General features: G+C 44.5%; 1 protein-coding gene across 4 annotated transcripts in view; it reads right to left on the bottom strand.

Annotated features, from left to right (window-relative positions):
- slit2 (slit homolog 2 (Drosophila)) overlaps positions 1-12,959 on the bottom strand; it is a 155,571-nt gene that overhangs the window by 18,426 nt on the left and 124,186 nt on the right. For all 4 annotated transcript variants that reach the window (XM_061244957.1, XM_061244959.1, XM_061244958.1 and 1 more), the window contains 10 exons: positions 11,025-11,191; positions 9,952-10,084; positions 7,714-7,782; positions 7,034-7,105; positions 6,728-6,799; positions 6,232-6,303; positions 4,641-4,804; positions 3,599-3,723; positions 2,886-2,983; positions 702-841 (listed from right to left, as the gene is read on the bottom strand). In XM_061244957.1, the coding sequence (XP_061100941.1) occupies positions 702-841; positions 2,886-2,983; positions 3,599-3,723; positions 4,641-4,804; positions 6,232-6,303; positions 6,728-6,799; positions 7,034-7,105; positions 7,714-7,782; positions 9,952-10,084; positions 11,025-11,191 (1,112 nt within the window). The remainder of the gene's footprint in view (positions 1-701; positions 842-2,885; positions 2,984-3,598; positions 3,724-4,640; positions 4,805-6,231; positions 6,304-6,727; positions 6,800-7,033; positions 7,106-7,713; positions 7,783-9,951; positions 10,085-11,024; positions 11,192-12,959) is intronic.

The raw sequence follows: 12,959 nt of genomic DNA, 5'->3' as shown, positions 1-12,959 counted from the left end.
CCCGGGTCGAGGAGAGTCTCCGCCCCCCTGGGGGTCAGGGGGAGGAGGGGGACGAGAGCCCCAGCAGGGGGGCTTGCCCTTGGCTTTGCACGCACTCAGTCCATCGGCCCAGTAAGAAGCCCCCCGCCGAAAGGTCCCACTGGGCCAAACACAGCCCACCCCTCCACCTGCCCCCCTCCCACACACACACACACACACAAACTCACAACCGCTCCATTCAGGTTCCAGAGCCACACACTGTTCACTCACACGCACAATTAAACACAAATGAGCTGTTTTCATATGCTGGCCCTCAGTGTAAATATTCCTCAAGTCGGCCAGAATACAACGGCAGTAAACAGCAGCCAAGTCACGCTGTTAGTCGCACACAAACACCTGGACGTGAACTAGTCCAGTTTCCAGAATCGTCCAGCTCTCTCCTTTCAAACAGGTGTTTATGGCCGGCAAATGTTCAAACCGTTTTGTACAAATGTTTATAAGGAAATGCCTACTAAAGTGAATGTGCAGTGCATTATATGATGCACTTTGAAATATATATCTCTGGAAAGAAAGCTTTCAAGGGCTGGTAAACACCTTTCATATATAGAAGGAAGGGCCTACAGAGACAGGCTTGTCTGGGGGCGTATCGATCCGTTTCACTGAGGAGGAAGAATACGTTCTCAGAGATTCTGCGTGCGTAGTGTGGCGTGCTGCGGCCTCACCTGTGTATTCCGGGGCGCACAGGCAGGTGTAGTTGTTGATTCCGTCGACGCAGGTGGAGTTGTTCTCGCAGTCGTTGTCATCGCAGTCATCGATGTTCACTTCGCAGGACTCGCCCTCGAAGCCGTCGGCGCACACACACCTTCGGCACGATGAGGACGACACACACACTTCAGCGTCATTTTACCCAAGAAATGTTACCATACTTACCATACTGTCATTTTAGAGATCACTATTATACCGAGACTACAATACTTTCCAATGGAATAGAGCAAGTTTGCAACACAATTCTCAAAGTTATCGTCCAGTCTCGAAACCAGCAGGTCTATTTTGAGCACGTGTGTGCGCGCGTGTGCGAGTGAGCATACGTAAAATACAGGTTATTACATTTTAATGCCTGATTGAAATACAACGCCACACTTGTGCTCGAAACTAATTGCATAAATAAAGTGTTCTCAGCAAAACGGTGACAGATGTCCATAATTTCTCATTACCTTCTCAGCCATGCCGATTACCGCTGCACAGGCCAGGCAGGGTTACTGATTAATCACACACAGAAAAGTTTTGCCGGAGAAATCTCGATAATTAGCTAATGAAGTGCGCTGGAGAGAGCATCTCCACTCCGCAGCCGGTCTTAATGGAGCTGATGGGCTCTTTTCTATGCGCCGGATTACCGCGCTAATTTAATCGAGGTCTGCCTTTTATTATTCATGGGGAGCAACTCGAACCATTTTATTCACTGATTAACTTATTTAGTCTTCAAGTGCTCACAGCGCGTCGAAGCCGGCCGCTCGGAAAATAAAGAATTAATTTTTCGACGCGGCGTATTGTTTTACTGTCCTCGACCGAGGAAGCAGTTAGCTTCATTTCATCCGCGGGTCATTCCACACGGTAGTTCACAACACAGTTGTAGTTTTAATTTTATGTTTTAAAATAATAAATCAAGCATCCGCAATGGTATTAGTATGTATACATGTATTTCTAAATGATAAATGAATATGACAAAAGGTGATGCAATGGTTGTGACACCTGTATCTCGGCTGTCAAATGTTTTCAGAAACACAGATGGAGCGTTGGTGTGTCTGCGTGTGTGTGTGTGTGTGTGTGAGTGTGTGTCTACGTGTGCCTGAACTATATCCACAATCGACCACTCGCCCTGTCATGGCTTCTACAGTAACATGGAGTATAATTATTATTATATATAATTATTGAATCATATTCCATTATAATCACAGAACTGGCACAATTAATTCTCCCTGCCACCAAACACCTTTCCACTTCATACAACTGTACAGTTCGGTTTGATGTCGGCCATTTTGCTGAAGTGTAAACCTATCGAGTGTTTGGAGCCAACAATCCCAGCAGCCCTAAAGGGACTCAGAGATGAGCTTAATTTCATCCTGTTGCTATAGCGCCAGCCACTGCCGCAGCCACAGACAGTTCTGTTTCACCCGACGCGCTCCAGATCTGAGAGATAAACCCAGACACAGCCTCAGAGCACCTCTCCGAGCCCCGCTCCTTCCCCCGAAACCGGCGAACGCGGGGTGCAACGTGCCTCAGCGGCCCTGTCTGTTCCTTTAAAGCGGCGGGATCGGCCCGGTTGAGCGTTCCCACGCGATGCGCCGAGGAGACGCGCGGTATTAAACACCGCGGTAAACACACGTCCCCGCCACAGAGGCCCAGTTTACCACGCGAGCCGCTTGATGAAAATATGAATTATGCATGGACGCTCTCCGCAGGAAAATAAAACAAACAAAGAAATACGAGAAAAAGCAAAAGCGGTCATTACCGATGAAATGAAAATCTAATAAATGTTTAAAAATAGGCTTCCAACTGAATACCGTGGCCAGCCTATGCTTGTGATACAGAGTGAAAGTTTATTGGAATTATGGAAACAAAGACAGGGCCCAGAACTACCCAAATACACACAAAACAATGAGGCATATCTGAATACATACATACAGTGAGCTCCATAATGTTTGGGACAAATGAGCATTTCTTTTCATGATTTTGGCTCTGTATTCCAGTCAAAAAATTTTTACCAAACATTATGGAGCTCACTGTATATGCTACACGCACATCCCGTATACATAAATATTTCCCTTAAAGCTGTGGGAGATGTACTTTGTGTAATTTAAAGACAGTCAAAGTCGATCCATGTTTGGTAGGCAATGGAGATTTCTCACCAGAAGCTGCTGTCTTCTCCCTCTTTCAGATTACACGTTCCCCCGTTTTTACACGGGTTGCTGATGCAGGCGTGGATGGGAACGTCACAGTCCTGGCCCTGAAAATTATTAGAAACCAATCAATAAATACCTTTACAAACAGCCCAATGTATGTCCAATTCCCACCTTAATATGGAATGTCCAATTATCAGCAACTGCAGCTACATACATGCTTGGACCCCGAACCCACTGAACCCCTAAATCACTGAGCCCTACCATACCCTGGGCAATGCACATCCCATTACATTACATTACAGTTATTTAGCTGACATTTTTCTCCAAAGTGATTTACTACATTAGACTAAACAGGGGCCAATCCCCCCTGGAGCAATATGGGGGTTAAGGGCCTTGCTCAAGGGCCCAACAGCTGCACTCATCTTACTGCGGCTACACTGGGGTCTGAACCACCAACCTTCCAGGTCCCAGTAAATAACCTTGACCACTAGGCTATAGGCTGCCCCTATGGATTGTCTGGCCACACTCAACACAGGCATGGTCTGGATTTGATCAGTGGGGCTCACCAATGCACTGTGGTGTGTGGCGCCTCCCAGAAGCCCATACCATTTTCAAACAAATCAATGTTGAACACTGAATGGAGGAGGTACTCATCAGACCAGCCCTGAATGCGGACATGTGACTGGCAGTAGGAGTGATGAGGTCCTGTGAGGTCGTACCTTGAACCCGTACGGGCAGGTGCATCTGTAGAAGTCCACGGGGTCGTTGTTGCAGGTGCCGTCGTTTTTGCACGGGTTGGAGAGGCAGGGGTTACACTTGGCCAGGATACTCACATCCACAGGCCCTGGAAATACAGACAGGAGAGCACAGGGACAATTAGAGCGGACCAACAAAATAAACAAACAAACCAAACAAACCAGGGATAAGAACGGCGTGACGCTTTTTGCATAGACACCGGAGAGGAGCAACACAAATCACTATCAGTGTTGTTCTATTTGTTGTTAGTAATGTACTCTGTGATTGGTGGAGCTCCTCTCTGGTGTCTAAGTGATGGCATCTGTCCTATCCCTATTTTATTCTTGACAGTTTCACCGCAGAGACAGGGATGGAGTCCACAATGGGGTAAACAGGGAACAAGCAGTCAAAATCACTGAAACATCCACTGTGGACCAATTACAGACGAGGAGACCAGGCGATGGTAGACGGGGGGTACTCATCTCCATATTTGGGGTGGAAGGGTCAGGATGGGGGGGTCAAAGTTCAGATTGGAGCTCAAGGGGAGGGCCAGGGTTTGAGGGGCTTTGACTGGGCCATTAAACAGCCTTACCTGTCACCAAGAAACCACAAGGGCCCGGTACATCTACGGGATGTCAATTACACAGTAAAATGTCAAACAAAAAGTACAGCAGGACCCCAGCATAAACAAAGCTTTAAAAGGTTGTCAAGTCAATAACAGACATGACTTTCATGTCAACACCTAAATATACTGAAATACTGGGGCAACCTATCGCCTAGTCCCTGGTACATGACTGGGCCCGGTGTAGCCACAGAAAGATCAGCAAAGCTGTTGGGCCCTTGATCAAGACCCTTAACCCTGCATTGCTCCAGGGGGGATTGTCCCCAGTTCAGTCTAATCAACTATAAGTCACCTTAGATAAAAGCATCACCTAAATAACAAATGATTATTATTACTGAAATGGGTTCTGGTGACATCATGCAGCTGTTTCTCCACATCTCTCTGGGCAGGGACAGGCGAGTTACCTTGGCAGGTGAACTTTTTGGAGGGTGTGGTGAGGAGCAGTTTGTCGGTCATCTCCCCTGGCCCTGCACAACGAGCGATGCCCGGCTCCTTGTACCCGGATTTCACCCACTCCGACAGCCACTGCATGTTACAGTCGCAGTACAGAGGGTTGGCACCAAGGGCACTGCAGAGAGAGAGGACAAGGGAGTAAAAATGTATGTTCATTTTCACCAAGTGTGGGGAGAATATCTACATTATACTGTCCATCTTTGTCAGGCTCACTACAGTGGGGACCTTGACCCTGTTAGGCATCCTTCTGCCATGTGCCTACTTCTGCTGGTATACATGCATATCTGTATGAATGTACATTTCATTCTTATATGCCTGTAAACCATCAGTACTGCAACTGTGATTAATTTAATTCAATTTAATGTTGTTTTGCTGTAATTGTGTATGTCTTAAGTGGCTGTTGTGTGCTTTGTTTTGGTAAAAAAATTTAAACAGAAATAATTTGCTCTCTGTACGGGACGCGCTTAGACTGGCTTTTTTAGCAGGGGGTTGCTTGGTAACAGAGCCTTAATTGATTTCTGTGCCACCCCCCTCTTTGGTTTTGAGCATATGGGACTCCCCAGGGAGACGGTTGGGATCTGCTGATTAAACGCCTGCTGACATGAGAGTTTATGAACTTAATTCAAATCAATTATAGAGGCATTATGCTTTTTAGATTTCCATTCTGCATTCTGGCCTTTTGAGAAGGTTTGGGTATAATCAGCGTTGAAGAGCTGCTATTGCACTAAAGCACTTCACCTCTTTCAAACGCTGACATACAGTATGCTGAACACAAGCTGCATATATTCAGCAAAATGGCTTTGAGTTTTGAGTGAAGTATGTGTGATTTTAATGGTGAAATTCACCCCAATAGCCGAATCAGTGAACGGTATTCTGGTTGAATGTGGAGGAGAAGGAGGCGGATGGCGGTAGGTAAAATGGCCGATCAATAGGCCATGGCGGTGATGCTCTCCTTATACAACTGTTCTACACCTGTCCTTCTCAGTCTTTCCTAGTTCAGCGCTTCTGATTACATTGCCGACAGTGTTTCACTGAAACACAGACACTGCTGCCAAAGAATGGCAATAAGAGGCTTTCAAAGCGTAAGCTTTCAGATGAAGAGATTTTTGAACTGCCAATCTCAATGACTTCTGGAAAATGTGTATCATCACCCAGAAGGACTATATTAAATACATATCCGTGTGTCCCACCTATTTTTTGGCAGAGGTGTAACAGGCTTACAAATGTGAAAACAGGGTGGAGTTTGGTGGAGGTGTGTGCGGCTTACAGGTGTGAAAACAGGGCAGAGTTTGGTGGAGGTGTGTCAGGCTTACAGGTGTGAAAACAGGGCAGAGTTTGGTGGAGGTGTGTCAGGCTTACAGGTGTGAAAAGGAGTGGAGTTTCATGCTGGTGTGTCCAGCTTACAGGTGTGAAAAGGGGTGGGGTTTGGTGGTGGTGTGTAAAGCTTACTGGTGTGAAATAGGGGTGGAGTTTGGAGGGGGTGGTGTCAGGCTTAAAGCTCTGAAAAAGGGGTGGAGTTTGGTGCAGGTGTATGTCGCTTACAGGTGTGACAGTGCGGAGAGATCTTGGAAGGCCCCCTCTGGAATCGCTGCAATGTCGTTCCCATGGAGAGACCTGCAACAGACAGGAGGTGTGTTTGTACTGGAACAGTAACCATGGTAACACAAAACTGCCACCCATTCAAACCACAGCTGCTACAACTATAAGACTCTGTTCCATATCCAGATATTATGAGTGCTCCATAGTGTCTTCCGAAATTGTTTAATATTTATTGCTTCATTATTTTTTAGATCAGATTAAAACATTTCTATGCAGGTACAGGTGTGGACACAGGTATAGAGCTGGTACAGGTGTGGACACAGGTACAGAGCTGGTACAGGTGTGGACACAGGTACAGAGCACATACAGGTGTGGACACAGGTATAGAGCTGGTACAGGTGTGGACACAGGTACAGAGCTGGTACAGGTGTGGACACAGGTACAGAGCACATACAGGTGTGGACACAGGTACAGAGCAGGTACAGGTCAGTGCACTCACAGCAACCGAAGAGACTTCAGTCCATCGAAGGCTTTCACAGGGATGCACCGCAGCCTATTGTAGCTCAGAATTCTTGAGGCGGATGGGAAACAACACGTATGCACGGTTAGCCACACCACAGAGGTTTTAAAGCTGCATTTCTGCACTTTAATCAGGGACTCATTCACAAAAGAATGGTGAGCAGCTGACACATCATTGTCGGGGTCAAAGGTCACATTGACAGGGTCAAAGGTTACATCGATGAGGTCAGAGGTCACATATATACAGCATACAGCAGAGAAGCCACACGAAAGAAGCCGGACTCACAGGGTAAGTAGTTCAGACATGTTACAGAAACTTTGGTTGGACAAGGTGCTGATCTGGTTGTTACTCAAATCACTGGAAGAAAACAAAAAACAAGCATAAATACATTCCTATGCAGGCGGCCATTTTAGGGATCATGCTGCTTATTGGACGTGCCAGACCAGTGGAGACTGTTAATTATTCAAACATATAGGCTTACAAGTTATTCACAAGGGACACAGTTCAGCATTTCACGTCAAATCTGAAGAGGGCGACTTAACTGCTCTGCAGTAAAGTTTCCAGTGTTAATTGAACTCTAACAGAGTACATACGAGTCCAATAGGGGTTTAACACTGAACTTTTTACTGTGCAAATGTGCAACAAGCTTAAAGTTACAAAACTACTCATCAGCATACAATTATCCATAACAGTGAAAAAACCATGAGCAAACAATAATCAATCAAACACTTGCGCTTCAAACACTTTCATGCATCACACCCTTCAGAATGCATTTTGGCATGGTTTCCATGGTTTCATTAAAGTCATACGCTTTGCTTGTGATACAAAAAGGATAAAAGGGTGCGTTTCTCGCCACAACACCCCACAGAGAATTCAGCATCCAGCGAGAATTACCTTAATTAATCATCTCTGATTGCAATGAGAAGAAAGTAAATGAATGAAACACTTCAATGCGGGGAACCTACATGAGTGTTAAGTGTCTGTAATTGGAGAGTTCCTGTGGAACCTGAGTGAACTGGTTTCCATCCAGATACCTATCAAAACAAAAAAGAAAAAACCAAGTTATTTTTCACCGTTGAGGAAATTCCACATTTTCAGTTCTGCAAATGAATATTTTCTTTGGAACAGAAACAAACAACATCTCATATCCCAAAAGCCCTGCTAATCATTTCAAGGACTCTTTTGCTTACTGGGATTATATTACCGGTTTGCTTGCGCATTTCCCATTTTCAATAGCAGCGTCCAGCAGTGCTCGCCTCTAGGTAATGTTTAAAACATAAACATCTTTTTCATATTTGAGGACAAATTACGCTAAAATGGAACTGTTTAAAGTGGAGTTCAAAGCAGGCTGAACCGAATGCTGCCATTCTCTTTTAACTCGTAGCTTACTTCAAACGGCGCACACTGAGTTATCCTTCTCAGTGGGAATTTCTTTTAGGTGTTTGATCTTAGGATTCACGTACTTGGGAATTGTTTCAAGGGAAGGCTTGGCATTCGGAATAAACTTTGCAATCACGGACTTCTTCATTCCCCTGTGTTTGTCAATTTTTTTACTGCAATATTTCGTCAGTTAATTGTTTTAGAAGCTCACCATAAGCAGATGTGCATGTCCCTATGGTTACCATTCATCAGACAGTGCCATTTAAACCGAGGCACTCTGATGTGGGACAGACTGTCCAGCTAATTGCTCAGACACAAGCAATTTTGCATGAATTGATATGTGGGTGCAGTCAGCAGGCTAAGCAACCTTGAGGACACAAATTATTCTAATTGAAATCGGACTATTTGAAATAGAACTACTTTATATTGTGTATTAAAAGACAGCAAAAGCCACATTACAAGAATTCCATGGATAATTTTAATATATTTAGAAAGTAAATGTGATGGACAAAAAACTAGCTTTGTTGAGTCAAAGGCAGGTAAGTGGAGATATGGTATAAGGCAATTGCTATAACGTACATTTGTAGCATGCCTTTAAAAATCATTCATATACTAGAGGTCAGCCACAGAAATCCTGTGGAGTTGAACTTGTTGGAGACTGATACTCCCGAGATCAAGGAATACCTTCTCGGAAATGAGATACACTACAATATATTTAAAACATATGGACTTTTGGGAAAATATAACCTTGAGTATATTTCACAAATATTTATACACATACGAATGCAGTATCTACAAGCAGCCATAATCCGACCCTATGTATATTGTAAAGTACTGCAATATGCTGAGAATATATTTTATTTCAATATATTTCCAGTATATTTCCAGAAGCACGTCCTGATGTCCGCTTTACCCGGAGGCTTAAGAGTTAAGGAATATGAGATAATAAAGCCGATCCCTGCAACAACCCACTGAACACAAACGCCTGACAAAATAAATATTCGGGACATCTAATCAAGACGTCTATAATAACGGCAGCCGGCCTCTCCCGTACCGAAGTCCTGAGTGATATATACTAATTGAACAGCCCTGGTTGGTGATGCAATCTGCGTGTGCAGACAGTACGAGAAATGAAATCTGACAGCAGTAATTTACTGCGGGGTACAGGCAGCGTGACGCAGGCCCTTTGCTGGAGATTAACCTGTAACCTAATGAAAACGCTTTTTTTTTTTTCATTTGAGCGATGCTTTTTAAATGCTTCTCTCTGCGCCCCTCTTAAAACACAGAGCGAAAGTGCTGATCCGGCTGCTTTTCGCCAGATCATCACTTTCAGGTTGGGGCTGGGATTTTAATGTCCTTTAATGTCTTTTATCTGGGTGCTGTTTAAGCAGGTCCACTGCGCTGATTTCAGAAGGGCTGGTTTTCGGACGCCTGACGGGAGGTAAATCAGATGGTGTGCTTTACGCTTTGCTTCATCGCGCGGTGTGAACTGATCACTCATCACTTTTCACTGCTAAACGATGTGCGTGCGCACGCAATGGTGGAGAGAGAGACTGCATGTATTATGCATGTATGTGTGCGTGTGTTTAATGAGGGCGAAAGGGGTGTCTGTGTGTATCATGTATGTGTGCATACACATCTGTATTTTCTGAGTGTGTCTGTGCACACATGTGGTGTGTATGTGTATGGTGTGCGTATGGTGTGTGTACTGTATGTTTGTATGGTGTGTGTGTGTGTGTATGTGTGTGTGTGTGTGTAAATGTGTGTGCGTGTGGTTTCCCGGCGCGTGTCCCGCTGGCACAGCGCCCCCTGCTGGCACTCACAGCTCGGTGACCTCCTTGGGGATGCCCTTGGGCAGAGTCTTCAGCCCCTTGTTACTGCAGCGCACCACGGTGTCCAGGCAGGTACACTCAGCCGGGCAGCGGGCCAGGGGGGAGCAGCTGTTCTCATCGTTACCTTCACAAACAACACACACACACTGCTCAGTACAGCACACACACTACAACGCACACCGATCAGTACAGCACACACACTACAGCACACACACACTGCTGATTACAGCACACACATTACAGCACACACACTGCTCAGTACAGCACACACTACAGCACACACACTGCTCAGTACAGCACACACACTACAGCACACACACTGCTCAGTACAGCACACACACTACAGCACACACACACTGATCAGTACAGCACACACACTACAGCACACACACACTGCTGATTACAGCACACACACTACAGCACACACACTGCTCAGTACAGCACACACACTACAGCACACACACTGCTCAGTACAGCACACACACTACAGCACACACACACTGATCAGTACAGCACACACACTACAGCACACACACACTGCTCAGTACAGCACACACACTACAGCATGCTATCTCTGCTTGCTTTCATCAAGGGTATTATCCATTCTTCTGTGTTTTAATAACACTGACTTATTCCCTCTTAAACTGCTCTATTATTAATGGTACTCTCCGTTTCATTATGACCTTTAATGTCTCTAGATCTCTAAAGTTCCGCTGGGGCGTTTAACCGGTTATGATCAAGACAATGAGCTGCCAAAGCCCCAGCTCACTGTGTGTAGAGCAAAAAGCACAACAGTGCTGAAGAGAGCCCTGGACAACAACATAGCCCTGAGACCCCACGTCCTCAAATGAGGGAAATTCAATTAAAATAAAATCAGCACCTCATCCAAGACACTTGTATTATGTCAACAAAATGTCAAATAAAGTATGCATATAGAATTACCTCTCTCCTTTGCTGCGACTAATCTCCTTATTTAAATTTTTTTTTTCTAAAAACACAGAATTACTAGAGGAAGAATTGCCATCGCGATCATCATCTTCATCTTCGTCGTCCTAGCCACCTACCGTCGTCGCAGGCGAAGTCTTGGATGGCCACATCCTGGATGGGGATCTCCTTCAGGAAGTAGGGGTTCTGGCAGCGGGGGTTGCCCGTGACGATCCTCTTCTTCCGTAGCCACTCTCCCAGCCAGGCCAGGTGGCAATTACAGTTGAAGGGATTGGCCAGGAGGTTCCTATTGGTCAGGACCCAGGAAACAGGGAGTTTCTTAATACACTCTATGAAAAGCGCTTCAAAAGGCACAAATGCTTGTCGCTGGGGTGGTACCCAATAGATACATAAAATTGTACCCCAAGGCAGCAATATATAATTAATTTGTACCTTTTTTGCTCAGAAAATATAGTCGTTTGTACCCAAAGAGAACACTGCTGTACTTGGATACATTTAGGAAATTTGATCCATGAAGAAAAACTAATGTACCACCACTGTTTTTCAAGTTGATGGTGGTACTGCACTGAATGGAGTATGTAAGTGACCACAGGATACAGTTCTTATTTTCAGTGTCATTTCTGATTTCATGAAAAGGTTAGCCAATCTTGGATGAACCAAGGATCACGGGAGCTGTTATGAAGATGTAAGAACTGCCTGTGTCTTAATGAGCTAAATGTTCTCTTAAATTAGTGAGTGCCACCAGGTTCACATGTACAACACCTGCCTACATGTTCAATGTTGTAACCCCTTTTGACATTCAACCAATATGTGAAATTATGTCAGTCTGTACTGTCTGTTTATATGTTTGAATTTGTAGAATATCATTCAAACTCTATTAATAGTTTACAACAGTTTTGCCGCATAAGATTTGTCAACTACAGCACAAGGAGACTAAAAAACAATATTTCAAAATGTATGACACCATTTCTCTGATGAATGCAGCACGTCAAACCTTGTTCAGTGTTCAGTCTCATCACGAGTCAAGTCTTGATCTGTTATTAATTTAGTTTCCATCCACTTCAGAAGTACACTGGAGATTGAACCAGATTCAAGACTACAACTAGCTTTATGAATATAGCCCCAACAAAAGAACTGTGTCATGTGAAATAAATGCATTCCTTTTCTGATTAGCTTTCAACACCCAGTTCAAATTCAACACATAATCTCTGAAACTAAATCTAGTCAGACACTAACCCTCACTACACGTCCATTGTACTTATCTTCTATTGCACACTATTTTAAGGGGTAATATTCTATGTTAGTACAATGAAAAATGTGGCATATAAAAGATAAAGTTGAAACTGAACAGGACTAAATTAAGTGAAGGCCAGTCAAACTAAATTGCCTGACTATCCGCATATAATTTATGTCAACTGCTCTGTATTAAAGCCGTTTCTATTTTCACAGCGATTCAATAGGCTACTTCGGCTAAATTACAAACAAGAGAATCGTGTCCGAGCTGAGCAGCAAATTGCATTTGCGAAGGTGAATTTGAGGCGTTTTCAATTTTTCGGCTAATTGAAACGGGCAGGGGTTTTGACATGCTGTCAGGACTTACCCAATCAATTAATTTAACGCTCCGATTAAGAGCGGATTGCATTTCATTATTGGACTCTTACTTAACGCGACTATTTGGCTGAGCTGTCAATCCGATGGTTTGACAGTCGCGTTTTTTTTTCGATAGAGAAATCCGACCCGCCAGTCCCGGCGGATAAACAAGCGCGTCACAGGCTAGGAGAATTTAAAGTAAAAAAAGCTGACAATATGCGCGTGAACAGAACGTACTTGAGAATTCCATTATTTATGAACGCTGTATCGGCAGCCCCCAGGAAAACGAGCAGAATCTGATAAAAGCATTAAAATGATGGGCACTGTGCATAATATGTGCCAGGGAGCCTTCATTCATTGTCGGGCCTGTCATAGAGAAGGAAGAAAACCTGTCAGGAAACGGAGGTGCTTCTAATAACGCGGAGAAAGCACAAACCCGGTGCTCGAACACAGCGAAAAACAGC

Source organism: Conger conger, chromosome 6 (assembly GCF_963514075.1).
Source record: "Conger conger chromosome 6, fConCon1.1, whole genome shotgun sequence".
Lineage (NCBI taxonomy): Eukaryota > Metazoa > Chordata > Actinopteri > Anguilliformes > Congridae > Conger > Conger conger.
This window is presented reverse-complemented; position numbering and strand designations above follow the sequence as displayed.